Genomic DNA, 17,108 nt, shown 5'->3' with positions numbered 1-17,108 from the left:
TGCAATGAAAATGTTTTTAACACTTTACTTGACACCCAGCGTCATAAGACGTTATGACACAGTCATAACCATGTCATAACAGTTGACATGTCATAACCTGTCATAATATGGTCATAACACTCATGACATATTTAGACCTGTTGTCACATTTACAGTATTATTTTATGGCTGGTTATGACACCTAAATAAAAGGGTTTCAAAACCCAAAAAACATTCCATTACGCCATAGCCTACTCGTTTGTTATAACATTTTCTGAAATTGATCATATTAAATTATCATTGTAACTGCACACAAATTGACGTCAGACATGCACCTATGCTCTGTGGGTGATGACGAGGCTGATAGCAGGCGCAGATTTCAGGAGCAGGACAAAACACCTTCAAAACATCTTTGTGACTGATGACTGACATAAGGGCATGCACGTGATATCAGAATGCCAAGCGTGTGCAAAGCTGTCATCAATGCAAACGGTGGCTACTTTGAAGAAACTCAAATATATTTTGATTTGTTTAACACTTTTTTGGTTACTACACCATTCCATGTGTTATTTCATAGTTTTGATGTCTTCACTATTATTCTACAATGTATAAAGTAGTAAAAATAAAGAAAAAACCCTGGAATGAGTAGGTGTCCAAACTTTTGACAGGTAGTGTAAGTATTCAGACCCTTTACTCAGTACTTTTGGCAGCGATTATAGCCTCGAGTCTTCTTGGGTATGACGCTACAAGCTTGGCACACCTGTATTTGGGGAGTTTCTCCCATTCTTCTCTGCAGATCCTCTCAAACTCTGTCAAGTTGGATGGGGAGCGTCGCTGCACAGCTATTTTCAGGTCTCTCCAGAGATTTTTGATTGGGTTCAAGTCCGGGCTCTGGCTGGGCCACTCAAGGACATTCAGAGACTTGTCCCGAAGCCACTCCTGTGTTGACTTGGCTGTGTGCTTGGGGTCATTGTCCTGCTGGAAGGTGAACCTTCGCCTGAGGTCCTGAGTGCTCTGGAATAGGTTTTCATCAAGCAGCTCTCTGTACTTTGCTCCGTTCATCTTTCCCTCAATCCTGACTAGTCTCCCAGTCCCTGTCACTGAAAAACATCCCCACAGCATGATGCTTCACCGTAGTGCTGGTGCCAGGTTTCCTCCAGACATGAAGCTTGGTATTTGCTCTGACATGCACTGTCAACTGTGGGAACTTATATAGACAGGTGTGTGCCTTTCCAAATCATGTCCAATCAATTGAATTTACCACCGGTGGACTCAAATCAAGTTGTAGAAATCAAGTTGTAGATTTTTAATACATTAGCAAAAATGTCTAAAACCTGTTTTCACTTTGTCATTATGGGGTATTGTGTGTAGATTGGTTAAATACAATTTTCCATCAATTTCAGAAAAAGGCTGTAACGTAACAAATTGTGGAAAAAGTCAAGGGGGTTTGAATAACGCAATATGTCACAACAGGTGTAAATGGGTCATGAGTGTTATGACCATGTTATGACAAGTTACATCAGCTGTTATGACATTGACATGGTTATGACTAACATTCCCTCCAAGCTGCATGCAGCTCCCAGGACTGCCATGCAGAGCGAAAAATAAATATCAGCCCGTGGAGAGAAGCACGAGATTGAACTTCACTCAGCTTTATACGGTTTTCCCTGTTAGTTAACACTATCAACGTTTCCCTTTACTGTGGCAATTGTGATCAAATCAACGCAATATTAGCCACTTTCAATGCAACGTACCCAAACAAAAACAAACTATGCAAGAGATGTTGTTGTAGACAGAACTCAACGGAGTAGGATTCTATTGCTCATAACTCAGACCATACCATACTCTACACAGACCGGCGAGGCATAATAAATCAGAGCTGCCGTAGGCCTATAGGCAAATAGACCATTGCCATTAATGGATCTATGCCATTTATTTTGAACTGGACTGTGTTTACAGCTGTGGTCATGAGTAGATGCCTTGTTTTGAGATCAAAGCAAGAGCTGCATGTAGCCACAAGCAATTTTTTTTATATATACTGCTCAAAAAAATTTAAGGAACACTAAAATAACACATCCTAGATCTCAATGAATGAAATAATCTTATTAAATACTTTTTTCTTTACATAGTTGAATGTGCTGACAACAAAATCACACAAAAATAATCAATGGAAATCCAATTTATCAACCCATGGAGGTCTGGATTTGGAGTCACACTCAAAATTAAAGTGGAAAACCACACTACAGGCTGATCCAACTTTGATGTAATGTCCTTAAAACAAGTCAAAATGAGGTTCAGTAGTGTGTGTGGCCTCCACGTGCCTGTATGACCTCCCTACAATGCCTGGGCATGCTCCTGATGAGGTGGCGGATGGTCTCCTGAGGGATCTCCTCCCAGACCTGGATTAAAGCATCCGCCAACTCCTGGACAGTCTGTGGTGCAACGTGGCGTTGGTGGATGGAGCGAGACATGATGTCCCAGATGTGCTCAATTGGATTCAGGTCTGGGGAATGGGCGGGCCAGTCCATAGCATCAATGCCTTCCTCTTGCAGGAACTGCTGACACACTCCAGCCACATGATGTCTAGCATTGTCTTGCATTAGGAGGAACCCAGGGCCAACCGCACCAGCATATGGTCTCACAAGGGGTCTGAGGATCTCATCTCGGTAGCTAATGGCAGTCAGGCTACCTCTGGCAAGCACATGGAGGGCTGTGCGGCCCCCCAAAGAAATGCCACCCCACACCATGACTGACCCACCGCCAAACCGGTCATGCTGGAGGATGTTGCAGGCAGCAGAACGTTCTCCACGGCATCTCCAGACTGTCACGTCTGTCACGTGCTCAGTGTGAACCTGCTTTCATCTGTGAAGAGCACAGGGCGCCAGTGGCGAATTTGCCAATCTTGGTGTTCTCTGGCAAATGCCAAACGTCCTGCACGGTGTTGGGCTGTAAGCACAACCCCCACCTGTAGACATCGGGCCCTCATACCACCCTCATGGAGTCTGTTTCTGACCGTTTCAGCAGACACATGCACATTTGTGGCCTGCTGGAGGTCATTTTGCAGGGCTCTGGCAGTGCTCCTTCTGCTCTTCCTTGCACAAAGGCGGAGGTAGCGGTCCTGCTGCTGGGTTGTTGCCCTCCTATGGCCTCCTCCACGTCTCCTGATGTACTGGCCTGGCTCCTGGTAGCGCCTCCATGCTCTGGACACTACGCTGACAGACACAGCAAACCTTCTTGCCACAGCTCGCATTGATGTGCCATCCTGGATGAGCTGCACTCCCTGAACGACTTGTGTGGGTTGTAGACTCCGTCTCATGCTACCACTAGAGTGAAAGCACCGCCAGCATTCAAAAGTGACCAAAACATCAGCCAGGAAGCATAGGAACTGAGAAGTGGTCTGTGGTCCCCACCTGCAGAACCACTCCTTTATTGGGGGTGTCTTGCTAATTGCCTATAATTTCCACCTGTTGTCTATTCCATTTGCACAACAGCATGTGAAATGTATTGTCAATCAGTGTTGCTTCCTAAGTGGACAGTTTGATTTCACAGAAGTGTGATTGACTTGGAGTTACATTGTGTTGTTTAAGTGTTCCCTTTATTTTTTTGAGCAGTGTATTTTGCCAGTTAGTGAGTTATTAGCCCAGTTTGAATCATTTGTAGTCAGCAATAGAGGAGTGATTTCTTCCTACAAGAGCACAAAACGTGCATTTCTAGACATCATTGAAAAGCAGGTCAGTTAAAGAGCTCTTATTCAAGCCTTAAATAGGCAGTGTTGTATTTTGAGACAGGCTTGAATAAGGTAAGTAGCCAATAGGCCAAGGGTAGCATAATTTTTCTGATTCTTTGTAATAAATGGTATGGGAATAATAATGCATTTTATTTTGTAAAGCGGTTTCTTGCATCAAACAACTTTTCAGTCACCTCCTTGTCTGATGGACAAGTGAATAAACAGGTTAATGTCAAGCCCAATGTAGGCCTACATTGAACACCACACAGTGACTGCTACTGTAGGCTGAATGATAGAACAGCAGTTTCCATGTTAAATGTTATGGGATGCATTTTCTCCATTGTTTCTGATGGTAGGCCACTCTGGTAGACCTACATTATGATTAACTAGCCACAGTAGCCTACTTGGCCAGTGTTAAAACTGACTTAAAGTGGGTACAGCCTCAGTGTTCACAGTAAACGCGTTGCACAGAATCTTTACAAAGATCAAGTTTGTGCTCAGCAGACCTGAAATTTGCTCAGTGCTGAAAAAATGAGGGAACATTGGTTCAGTGTCATAGCACACCCCGTGCTATGACACTGGGTGTCAAGTATTACCCAATTTTCATAGTAAAAAAAATAGATTTCACAAGCAGTAGGCATTTAGAATTGAATGTGGAGTGAATCTTTATAGCCCCCTGTACCTTAATTATTTATTTATTATAAACCCCTTGGGTTCGTGCCGTGGGGGAGATCTTCATGGGCTATACTTGGCCTTGTCTCAGGATAGTAAGTTGGTGGTTGAATATATCCCTCTAGTGGTGTGGGGGCTGTGCTTTGGCAAAGTGGGTGGGGTTATATCCTGCCTGTTTGGCCCTGTCCGGGGGTATCGTCAGATCGGGGCCACAGTGTCTCCCAACCCCTCCTGTCTCAGCCTCCAGTATTTATGCTGCAATAGTTAATGTGTCGGGGGGCTAGGGTCTGTCTGTTATATCTGGAGTATTTCTCCTATCTTATCCGGTGTTCTGTGCGAATTTAAGAATTCTCTCTCTCGACCTCGACCTGAGCCCTGGAACACTGACCTGTTCACCGGGCGTGCTACCTTGTCCCAGACCTGCTGTTTTCAACTCTCTAGAGACAGCAGGAGCAGTAGAGATATGAAAAGCCAACTGACATTTACTCCTGAGGTGCTGACCTGTTGCACCCTCTACAACCATTGTGATTATTATTATTTGACCCTGCTGGTCATCTATGAACATTTGAACATCTTGGCCATGTTCTGTTAGAAGAGAAGAGGACTGGCCACCACTCATAACCTGGTTCCTCTCTAGGTTCTGGCCTTTCTAGGGAGTTTTTCCTAGCCACCGTGCTTCTACACCTGCATTGCTTGCTGTTTGGGGTTTTAGGCTGGGTTTCTGTACAGCACTGTGTGACATCAGCTGATGTAAGAAGGGCTTTATAAATACATTTGATTGAAATTTGCTTGAATTATTTGGCATCATTTATTTAAAAAAAAAAACTGTTTCCATCATCATTTATCGCAATAAAGAAAGTTAGAATCCACCCTTCGAACGGATAACATTTTTCTCGATCTTTAGAGAATTTAAAATGTATCTGCCATTTTCGTTATGTGTCTTATTTTTTTTGTTGAATAAACCTGGGTCCATGGAAACCTGCCTAGTGATGTAAATACACATTTGTAAGAGATTCTCTGAAACGTGTCCACAATGTTCTCTTTGTTGCACCATTTCTCCTCCCAATATCAGGCGTGATGTGACTGCATGAACTATGCAAATCTGTGTGTGTGTGTGTGTGTGTGTGTGTGTGTGTGTGTGTGTGTGTGTGTGTGGGGGGGGGGGGGGGGGGCGTTAAACCTTGATACACTTTCAAACGGTCCAGCTGCTGTGACAGAGTCACACTCCCAGACGTGTGAGAGCTGAAGGAGACCGGGAAAAAAGGTGAGAGATGGGAGGGGGATGGGGGGGAAAGAGACAAGGGGTTGGACGAGGAAAGAAAAAAGGTGAGAGATGGGAGGGGGATGGGGGGGAAAAGAGACAAGGGGTTGGACGAGGAAAGAAAAAAGGTGAGAGATGGGAGGGGGATGGGGGGGAAAAGAGACAAGGGGTTGGACGAGGAAAGAAAAAAGGTGAGAGATGGGAGGAGGATGGGGGGGAAAGGAGACAAGGGGTTGGACGAGGAAAGAAAAAAGGTGAGAGATGGGAGGGGGATGGGGGGAAAGGAGACAAGGCGTTGGACGAGGAAAGAAAAAAGGTGAGAGATGGGAGGGGGATGGGGGGGAAAGGAGACAAGGGGTTGGACGAGGAAAGAAAAAAGGTTAGAGATGGGAGGGGGATGGGGGGGAAAGGAGACAAGGGGTTGGACAAGGAAAGAAAAAAGGTGAGAGATGGGAGGGGGATGGGGGGGAAAGGAGACAAGGGGTTGGACGAGGAAAGAAAAAAGGTGAGAGATGGGAGGGGGATGGGGGGGAAAGGAGACAAGGGGTTGGACGAGGAAAGAAAAAAGGTGAGAGATGGGAGGGGGATGGGGGGGAAAAGAGACAAGGGGTTGGACGAGGAAAGAAAAAAGGTTAGAGATGGGAGGGGGATGGGGGGGAAAGGAGACAAGGGGTTGGACGAGGAAAGAAAAAAGGTGAGAGATGGGAGGGGGATGGGGGGGAAAGGAGACAAGGGGTTGGACGAGGAAAGAAAAAAGGTTAGAGATGGGAGGGGGATGGGGGGGAAAGGAGACAAGGGGTTGGACGAGGAAAGAAAAAAGGTGAGAGATGGGAGGGGGATGGGGGGGAAAAGAGACAAGGGGTTGGACGAGGAAAGAAAAAAGGTGAGAGATGGGAGGGGGATGGGGGGGAAAGGAGACAAGGGGTTGGACGAGGAAAGAAAAAAGGTGAGAGATGGGAGGGGGATGGGGGGGAAAGGAGACAAGGGGTTGGACGAGGAAAGAAAAAAGCATTACTCAACAAAACATTCACAGCCATTTCTTGCTAGTCCTCTTCCTCCCATCCTCAACACTCTCCCCATTTCCTGAACTTCACGCTCATTAAAAACACATGCCTGGGGACAATTTCAAACACACGGTCTCTTGGGATGGCTAGTTCTGATCTGATTCCTCAGGGAACACGGTGTCTGCTGCTTTCATTCTCACACGTGACAAACATCAGCAACTGATTTAGACTGGGAAAACCAGACTTACTCTCTGCACTCAATCTATCAAATGTATTTTATTAAGCCCTTTTTTTACATCAGCAGATGTCACAAAGTGATTTACAGATACCCAGCCTAAAACCCTAAAGAGCAAGCAATGCAGAGGCAGAAGCACAGTGACTAGGAAAAACTCTGTGATATCAACTGATCAACAGGGAAAAGAGAGAACCCAGCAGATACTTCAGGGTTAGTTGTCAAAACCTGCTCTACTCCATTCTACACACTACCGATCTACACCACATTACACTGGACTCTAACCTTACAGTGACTGAATAGACTGACAGACAGTCTGTGATAGTGGGGTGAAGTGTCACTTCCTTTGTGAATGTACTGCCAGCAATGTGACTCACCACCTCAAGGAGCCAGCATTACCTACTACTCCCACATGAGCATGGGGGAAGGTGGTGGACTGAGCTGAACCTGTGAAGAATAGCACTTGCCACACACACACACACACACACACACACACACACACACACACACACACACACACACACACACACCACACACACACACACACACACACACACACACACACACACACACACACACACACACACACACACACACACACGGGACTCCCTAAAGACCTGCTATTTCGATACAGCAATGACTTTTCATAGCAGGATAGGAGAATTTACACAGCAGGTTAGGAGAATTAGGTTAAGGGTTGGGGTTAGCAAAAATGCTCACCTACCCTACTATGAAAAGTCACTTGTATCGAAGTGGCGTGTTTTTAGGGGGGGACGCACACACCATAATCTGTTACTCTGTCATAGGTCTAAACACTGATCAGAGGAAGAAAGATTGATTTTCATATTCACGTTTTCAGTTTCTCATTAGCCATGAGTCATGATACATTTATCTTTGTCGCATGCTTCACAAACTGGTGTAGACTAAGTGAAATGTTTACTTACAACAATGCAGAGACAAATGTAAAAATAGAAAACTAATAACGCGAGGACTAGATACACAATGAGTAACAATAACTTGGCTATATACTGTACATGGGTACCAGTACCGAGACAATGATCTAAAGTTAGGCATTTTAGAAAAATGTAAGTGTTATATCATATTGGTAGGCACCGTTAAGAGTGCCCTGGTGACTCAGTCCACAGCAAGTCTGACATAAACAACAAGCAAATAGTGGTGATTTGAGATTTCAGAACCAAGGACAGCAATCTTCTCAGGTGAAGCTGAAACATCACTTGGAAAATAAAACATTTATGGGAGAGGAGGCCTAACAGGAAACAAAAACCCTAATGTAGGCTCCTCACCAACGCTATGCTAGACTGTTCAGCCATACTGATTTCAATTGTTAACCCTTTAGAATTGTAAATATTAAGGAATACTTCTGAAAATAATGATTCTTTGAAAATGCATACAGGTGCCTCGATAACAATTGAACATCAACAGGACACATCAGCCCTCAGGCAAATCACAGACTAGAATAAAGGTGTACAAGAATTATGTGTTGTACAACAATGTGTTTGTGCATGATAGTCTTTGTATCATGAACTCATGTCGGCTCCATAGCCCATAAGTAGACCAGTCATAAATCAGCCCCTAGCATGCGATAATGACAATGCTTAATTGGATCTAAATAAAGTACTGAAGTGAGACTGCATGTGAGTGTATGAATTCTGTACGTTTGTCTGAGTGTACTGTTGGTACACCTTGGCACGTTAGCTGTCCCCCCTGCTGTCCCCCTCCAGCCATAGTCTCAGTGTGACAGGACAGGCATTAATAACTGTGATTTCCTCTGTGTGGAGAGCAAGAAAGGCGAGAGAAATAGCGAGCTCAAAGTCCCACCAGTCCCAATGTTCCCGTGGGCGGATGGGAGAGTGAGAAGGCTGAGAATACTGTGAATAGAACATAATCTTCTGATTCACTCCATTCTAGAACCATCTCTTGCTGTTGTAGTGGAGCTCTACTAAAGCCAGAGCCAGTGACGCTGCTGACTCTCCATGTTCAGACCAAATTTGTCTCCCATTTCCTGTTGGGCGTGACTGGGAGAATCCACTGGAAGATGGAAAATCCATCTCTCCCATTGGCTGTGGTGAGCATCATAGAAGTTGAAGCATTGCCATGTGTGTCCGCTTTTTGTTCCATAACCATACACTGGTGTACACAATGCAGGTCCTCCCTTCAACTGTAGTGGATGTCCACGCTATACAATGCACACTGCTAGACAAAACAAGTCTCGCAGGAGACTCCCTCACAAAAGGTTCTCTTGAATCTATCAACAGTCCATTTCTATTCCATAATGTGTTCATATCAAATCTAACCAGATAACAACCAGAGGAGCATCCTTAAATAAACACTGCTCCCCTAACAAATATAATAAAACAAATAAGCCATTAAGCAGATGCTTTTATCTAAAGTGACTTACAGTCATGTGTGTACATGATACTGATATTTCCCCACAGGGACAATAGTTAAAGTATTGCATACATTTTATGTACAGATGGTCCTGGGAATCGAACCCACTAACCTGGCATTGCAAGCACCATGCTCTACCAACTGAGCGTCAGAGGACTAATATATTTAAGCAATAAGGCCCGAGGAGGTGTGGTATATGGCAAATATACCACGGTTAAGGATTGCTCTTATGCACGACGCAATCCACTGTCTCATCAACCCAGCCAGGCACTTTATAAACTTGATCTCCACTATAAAAATAGATTATATAGACATTCCACATTTCTTTTAGACTAACATTTAGCTTTCAACGGTGAAGATTTGTGTGCAACCGAACCGATAGAAGGAACGACCAGCAGGCGTGGGTAGCAACCCTAGATTTGTGTCAGGAATATATATTGTGGAAGGATGAAATATTATGAATAAATTCATCAAAATAACTTTCATGAAAATGTGTAAATCATTATTTGAATGTGTTGGTGACCCGTTGTATAAAAGTGATAATGACCTCGAAGCCGGTGTTTGGAGGACTTCGTCTCGGGCCTAACAACACCTGTGCCAATATATCCTCCAAACACCGGCTTCTCTGGCATTATCACTTAAATATATATGAGTAATTGATTAAAAAACAATGAAGATGGATTTCTCTGATGAATGGATCACATGCATAGGCTCTGACTTTCTCAACTCCACGATTTGGAAGTACAATGGAGTGATTTTATCGACTTTACCGACTTTATCGAAATTATGTCAGTTGAGAAAAAATGTCCATTTAATGCTTTCCTTGTACCTATATTTGTCCTGTGTTAACGTGAGCTTTTCTTAGGGTGCTGAAAGCCGTAGCATTTCCAACCTTTGCAAAGGGAGCCATTGTTTGTAAATGGAGATAGAGCAGCGGATGTTTTTATTTTGGCAGGGGATGCACAGAATGGTATTATTTTTGGTTTTACTTTAGCTTTCAAATCCAACTGACAACTCTATAACAATCAGGAGAAGTACAGGTACAGTTTCAAAACTACGGACAAGCTCGCACTTTCACAGGACAAACATACTGTAGGTGCAAGGAAAGCATAAAAATGTAAGTCTTGACTGACAGCAACTCGATGTAGTCGGAGGTGCAGTCCGTCCACATGTCACTCAACTCCATTTTACATCGTGGAGTTGAGAAACTCCGCTACAGAGCCTCGAGGGATGTCTAAATGTTAGTCTTCAATCGGCAAACCTAGACGGCTCTGAGGATTCAACTCACTGGTCGTGACTGCTCGTGAGCTTTCTGCTAAGAATCCCGGAAACGAGTCTCAACAAGGAGAAGGAGGCGGTTACATCCGCATGATCATGAAGCGAACGCCAATGGTCTCGCGGAGGAATCGGTAGGCACCGTATTCCCTCTTGTGCGTAGGAAAATGGGCGGGTTTGGGGAAAGCTCGGTCACGCTGCGTGGGTGTTGAGTGTATAGTAAAGGGCTGCCGCGGCAGTATTTAGCACAGTCTGCAGTCAGCCGCTCAGTCAACCAACAGCCCAACCACAGCTAAAACAGCTAAGAGCTTTTCAGCACCAAAAAACAGCGGACAGCTCCTCAATAAGCGAACACTATGGTTCTGATCTGGACCCAGTTTGGAGTGAAAACCAAAAATGGAAAGTGCAAGGTCCGCGTTATGAACAGGAATGACAGCTCGGGCTCTTCATCAGGGGTAAGTTATATTTTGGAAATGTGTCTACATTTCAGTCATTTACAGATTGTTATGTATTGTATCAAATGCAAGTAGCCCATGTCCGTTAAACTCATGTATGTCATAAATTGTGCCTAATGGTTGTGTCATTAAAAAGTTGGCAGTGAGTTTAAAGACTAGTGGTATCATTGCTGAGAATATTATCGGATTAAAGCATAGATGTGTCAAATATTTAATGTTCCTTTTATTGTAAATGAGAATATATTCTCAGTCAACTCACCTTGTAAAATAAGGAATTATATATATTTTTAAAAGCTTATACACACTGTGTGTGAGCAGTTTGCACAATGTCAACGGGTTCTCCAGTAACCTACTGAATATGCTTTATACCCCTAATTCCAACGCAGACAGTGTAGCCTAGTTGAGCCAATCAGGGCTCAGCTGGCATCTGTGGTGCGAGGTGCAGTCTGCCTCAAGATGCTCATACACACGAGTTCCCCCTATAGTCACGTTGCCTGCATTTAGATGCACAAACAGATCTGCATTACAGTCTAGAATAGTTTTCATACAATACTATTTTCACAGGCTGAATGTAATAATAAAGAATACGTTGTAGTCATTTGTATTCAAAGGACTGACAGGTGACAATTCCAAGTATGTGTCCTCTGAAACTGGTACTAGCACAGAAGGCTTGCTGACAATCATAGTCTACTTGTCTGGGTCATTCTCAATCAATTGTTGAATGTCACACCTGCTGGGTGTCATAAAGCTGCCTGGTGCTTGGAAATGCATTATTATGGGCATGGGAGTGAGAGCGTTATAAGGAGTGGTTGAAGTGTATAGCCCACAGCCCAGGGAGTTAGTTATCTTACTATGACATCTTATCCAGCTCTGGCTTTCGATAGCTTCGTTGAGGCAAAGACATTTGTCCTTTTAAAACGTGGCTATTCTGTGTGCAGTAGAGATCTAACGAGCTCCTTCTCCCACCCTGTTTCTCCAGGAGAACCAGAAGGACCAAGAGGTTCCCGTTCTGTCCAGGCCTATGGGGAAGGATTTCTACAAGGTCCTGGGCGTCGAGTCTGACTCCAACGAAGACGACATCAAGAAGGCGTACAGGAAGATGGCCCTGAAGTTTCACCCCGACAAGAACAGCGCTGCGGACGCCGCGGACAAGTTTAAGGAGATTGCAGAAGCTTATGAGATTCTGACCGACTCCAAGAAAAGGGTCATCTATGATCAGTTTGGAGAAGAAGGTGAGGGCCTTTCCTTCTTTCCCTTTGTCATTTGACCGGCAAGTGCTGTTGCATCTTGCAAAAAAATCTACAGCACCTGGTCCCCCTGAGAGCCAGCCCAACACATGCAGTGTAGACGACTACAGGTTGATAAATTAGTCAGCCAGCGACGAGAAAGTGTTTGTCAAACTTCGAAGTGCCAATATATACATTTAGTAAGCCCTCCAGAAGTGTTGAGCTAAATATACGAGTAAGAACTTTGTCTCAGAGTGGGAGAAGAATACCAGATTAGACAAGATGGAAGGTCACACTCCTGCCTGAGTGAACTGTACTAACTGAAGTTGTCTTTTTTCTTTTGTGTCTCAGGTCTCAAGAACGGAGGCGGGGTGTCCATGGCAGGCAAAGAGAACAACCCCCATCACTATAGTTACCACGGCGATGCCCACGAGACCTTCTCAACATTCTTCCAGGGCTCCGACCACTTCGACATCTTCTTCGGGCCCGACGGCGAGGAGGAGCTTTTCAACCCCTTTAACCGTTTCACCTTCAGCAAAGGTGATGGTTACCATGGCAACTATGGCCCCAACGGCGAGAAACTTCGGCGCGGGCGACGGCAGGGTGTGGAGGTGGTGCACGACCTCCTGGTGACCCTAGAAGAGGTGTTCCACGGCTGCTCTAAGCACATGAAGATCACGCGGCACCGCCTCAACCCAGACGGCCGCAGCCTTCGCACTGAGGATAAGGTCCTGAACGTGGTGGTGAAAAAGGGATGGAAGGAGGGTACCAAGATCACCTTTCCCAGAGAGGGTGACGAGACGGCCAATAGCATACCCGCCGACGTGACCTTCGTCCTCAAGGACAAGAAACACCCCCACTACAAGAGGGACGGGTCCAACATAGTCTATACGGCAAAGATCACCCTCAAAGAAGTACGTTTGTGTTCATGTGAACTTGTGTGTCAACTTAACATTGATATGGTTATATAATGCAGTTAGTATTAGCAGATGTACAGCACTGCCATACTTTCAGTATAACATAATGCTTCAAGGCATAGCTGAAGTATGCCACTTCTGTACTTTAGATAATGGCTCAAATTGGTGGCTGTAGGGAGAACACTTTGTTCTATTCAGAGCCCCTCTCAGCTAACCCACACTGCTCCAACCTTGTCCTTAGCCCAGCTAACAACCCCCCAATAACACACAGTGCCCACCAACACCTCCCCTCACTTACCTCATCGGCCCCTACAGAGAGCAGCATCAGCAGTAGCTAAATATAGCCTCGGTCAGCCGCCCCCTCACACTGCTTTCACTTTGCTCCCCCACTGACTCCTCTGCTCTGCGCCAGCCTTTAGCTTCCTCTCTCTCTGGCTTACAATCACTCACTCCCACATCCTACGCTCCTCAGATTAGCATGCTAGTGTTCAGACATTGCAGGCTCTTCACCAAGCGCCTCTTCATCTTCCCCTGGCCCCACTCAGTCAATCTGTTGAGTACCGACACCCACAGCCAGAATAGAGAGAACATTACTGGTATAGCATTTGTAACACTTAGCGTTGCGTAACAGAGAAAAGCGTCGCCTTTGGGGGGAAATTGCTCCACATTTGAGTCTGATATAACACTCACTTAAGAAAATTGCCCTGGTTAGTTTCACATTCATTCAGAAGTACCAACTGCAGCTAATTATGTTATGGGGTCGACTGCTTCCACTGTTATGTAACCAAACGCTCTCTACATAAAAAGAGGAAGATTAACAAATACTTTCTTCCTCGCTCTCTCCAGGCTCTATGTGGATGCACAGTCAACGTCCCCACCCTCGACAACAGGACGATGCCACTACCGTGCAGTGACGTCATCAAGCCCGGCGCCATCCGGCGGCTGAGGGGCGAGGGGCTGCCCCACGCCAAGACCCCCACCACACGTGGCGACCTGGTGGTGGAGTTCCAGGTGGCCTTCCCTGACAGGATCCCTCCCCAGTCCAAAGAGATCATCAAACACAGCCTCATTGGGTGCTAACATGCTATCGTGCTAACGACCACAACAGCTAGCCGATACAATCACAGCCTTGCTAGGTGCTATGACAATCCAGCACAGCTTCTCCCTGTGCTTGGTTTAGAGACAATGGCAGGAATGGAATCTTTAAAAACATATATACCTTTTTGATTATAGGCACTATTCATCATCTACAATGCCACAGGGGAAAAGGTTTACAGTTTAACTGGCAAATGGACTCCTGAGTGTCTGGGCACGTTTTCTGACAGACTGACTAGCCTTTCTCTTGAATGAAAAAGGGTAGAGGTACTCTTACTGTGTTGCCTATATCAAGAGTTTGGTATGCCAATAGAGTCATTCGACTCATTAGAGAAACCTGAGGTAGTTGACTGTCACGTGGCAAAATGATTCTACCAGTTGTATGGTGTTCATATGACTGCACTTTTACATTGATTTATTACAATAACAAATATGTACTTGTGTACAAGACTGTACTAATGTACAAATATAGTTATCACTGTCTCTAAAAGAGATTCATTTGTCAAATGTTCAACTGAATCATTTGAAACGTTTGTATATATTTGTGCTTTAACTTATACCAGATGTTAATGTATTATTCTAAATTGACAAATGGACAAAGAAAAGCATGTTGAATAAATGAAAATACCTGAATTTTAATAAAAGTTTTTGTGTTTTATTATATTAAAATGTGCAGCACTGGTCATGAACTATGATTCAGGATAAGAATAAGCATGTCCATATCACAAAAGGAAATGAGAAAAATGTGAAATACATTGAACAAAGCAAAAAATATATTCAGCATGCAATTTCAAAGATTTTACTGAGTTACAGTTCATATAAGGAAAACAGTCAATTGAAATAAATTCATTAAGCCCTAATCTATTGATTTCACATGACTGTGAATACAGATATGCATCTGTTGGTCACAGATACCTTAAAGAAAAGGTACAGGCATGGATCAGAAAACCAGTCAGTATCTGGTGTGACCAACATTTGCCTCATGCAGCGCAGTACATCTGCTTCACATAGAGTTGATCAGGCTGTTGATTGTGGCCTGAGGAATGTTGTCCCGCTCTTCAATGGCTGTGTGAAGTTGCTGGATATTGGAACACGCTGTCGTACACGCCGATCCAGAGCATCCCAAACATGCTCAATGGGTGACATGTCTGGTGATTATGCAGGCTATGGAAGAACTGGGACATTTTCAGCTTCCAGGAATTGTGTGCAGATCCTTGCGACATGGGGCCGTGCATTGTTATTATCATGATTCCAAGTGTAATTTCATAGTGTTGATGTCTTCGCTAGTATTCTAAAATGTTCAAAATAGTAAAAATAAAGAAAAACCCTTGAATGAGTAGGTGTGTCCAAACTTAGTACCGTATCTCTCTCTCATTCATATACACTGAACAAAAATATAAGTGCAGCATGTAAAGTGTTGGTCCCATGTTTTCTGAGCTGAAATAAAAGATCCCAGAAATGTTTCATGCGCACAAAGTTTATTTCTCTCAAATTTGTTTAAAATATATATATATATATGCAACATGTAATCTGTTGATCCCATGTTTCATGAGCTGAAATAAAAAAATCCTAGAAATGTTGGTTTTCCCTACCTTTCTTTAAGGTATCTGTGACCAACAGATACATATCTGTATTCCCAGTCTGTGAAATCCATAAATTAGAGCCTAATTCATTTATTCCAATTTACTGATGTCCTTATATGAACTTGAACTGTAACTCAGTAAAATCTTTGAAATTGTTGCATTTACATTTTTTTGTTCAATGTACTATGAAGACTTAACTTCATAATACAGTAAATTAGATAAACCTCACATTAATCCTGACTACAATCTTGATTATGTGAAGAGTTGGAGAGAACTCTTGGGCGAGGCAATGCCTCCTGCAATTGCCATGTTGCAACAGAATCAAGGAAGACTAATGAGGCCTGAAGGATATCTTACCACCTCCAAGTGCAGATCAGCCAGTTGACCTAGAGTAATGAGTACATAAGCTGTTCAAGATCATCAGTGGTGTCAATAGGTTTTGAGCAGTACTGTTGGCTGAAAGAGTGTCGGTATTGCACCATAGACGACCTCGGCTGACAACCTCACGAAAACAATCTGCGCACTTCAAAGGAGCTGAAGGCTGTGTTGTGGTTCTTGATGGCCAGATAGCTAGCAATAATGACAAGAAACTGCCATGTGGGGAATCGTAAGTGGCTCGTTTTAGCTCATTTGATCTTGATCTTGATACCATGTCTTATTTTGAGGTGTTTTGACTGACGTCACGTCTATATGCTAATATGGCAAAACATTTTCTAGCTAGCTAACCGACAACTGTAACAATGTATTTGAGAGACAAGTGCTCATTGTGCAACTTTATGTTTTCAATAAACAGTGTTGATAAAATGTCAACTATATTTCATATCCAATCTAAGCAAACCCTGTCTGTTTTGCCCCATAGTCGTGCACGTTGGTTTAGTTAACTACTGCCACCTAGTGTTAAATGCTACTAAAACGACCCAGAAACCATATTCTAGGGCCCATAGGTGCATCCCAATATGCTAAAAAAAAAAAAAAAAAAAAAAATCGCTTTCCTGACTCCTCTCTTTTCATCTGCATTGAGCTAAACAAAGGGTAGGTGAAAGCAATGTGTACACTATGGGACATATTTATTTTCCTATCCAACTCTTTCACATCAGTGCAGATGAGGAAAAGGAGAGAGAAGAAGCTACTTCACACTATTGAGATGCAGCCCCTTTTGCAATAATGTCCTCTTTCCTTCACTCTCATCACTTCTTAGTGTTCATTTTTTTTCCTTCACTAACTTAGTTCTTGTTTTAAAGTTGGAGTTGAAAATCCTGAAAAACAGATGGTA

General features: G+C 43.9%; 1 protein-coding gene across 1 annotated transcript; it reads left to right on the top strand.

Annotated features, from left to right (window-relative positions):
• Positions 1-10,819: 10,819 nt before the first annotated feature.
• On the top strand, positions 10,820-15,039 carry LOC106562932 (dnaJ homolog subfamily B member 5). Its single transcript, XM_014128049.3, has 4 exons — positions 10,820-11,014; positions 11,994-12,246; positions 12,592-13,154; positions 14,004-15,039. Exons 1-4 carry the CDS (start codon positions 10,916-10,918, stop codon positions 14,235-14,237), a joined length of 1,149 nt encoding a protein of 382 aa, XP_013983524.1. The 5' UTR covers positions 10,820-10,915; the 3' UTR covers positions 14,238-15,039.
• Positions 15,040-17,108: the final 2,069 nt, after the last annotated feature.

This window comes from Salmo salar, chromosome 11 (assembly GCF_965601325.2).
Source record: "Salmo salar chromosome 11, fSalSal1, whole genome shotgun sequence".
In the NCBI taxonomy this organism is placed as follows: domain Eukaryota; kingdom Metazoa; phylum Chordata; class Actinopteri; order Salmoniformes; family Salmonidae; genus Salmo; species Salmo salar.
The sequence above is the reverse complement of the archived record's forward strand: the minus strand, read 5'-3'. Positions and strand labels throughout refer to the sequence as shown.

What these genes read in the sequence shown, in the direction of transcription:
- LOC106562932 (XM_014128049.3), top strand. Translation starts at nt 10,916, where the DNA reads ATGGTTCTGATCTGGACCCAGTTTGGAGTGAAAACCAAAAATGGAAAG. An exon ending in GCTCGGGCTCTTCATCAGGG is followed by an intron (nt 11,015 to 11,993) that starts GTAAGTTATATT and finishes CTGTTTCTCCAG; the next exon opens with GAGAACCAGAAGGACCAAGA. An exon ending in CAAAGATCACCCTCAAAGAA is followed by an intron (nt 13,155 to 14,003) that starts GTACGTTTGTGT and finishes CGCTCTCTCCAG; the next exon opens with GCTCTATGTGGATGCACAGT.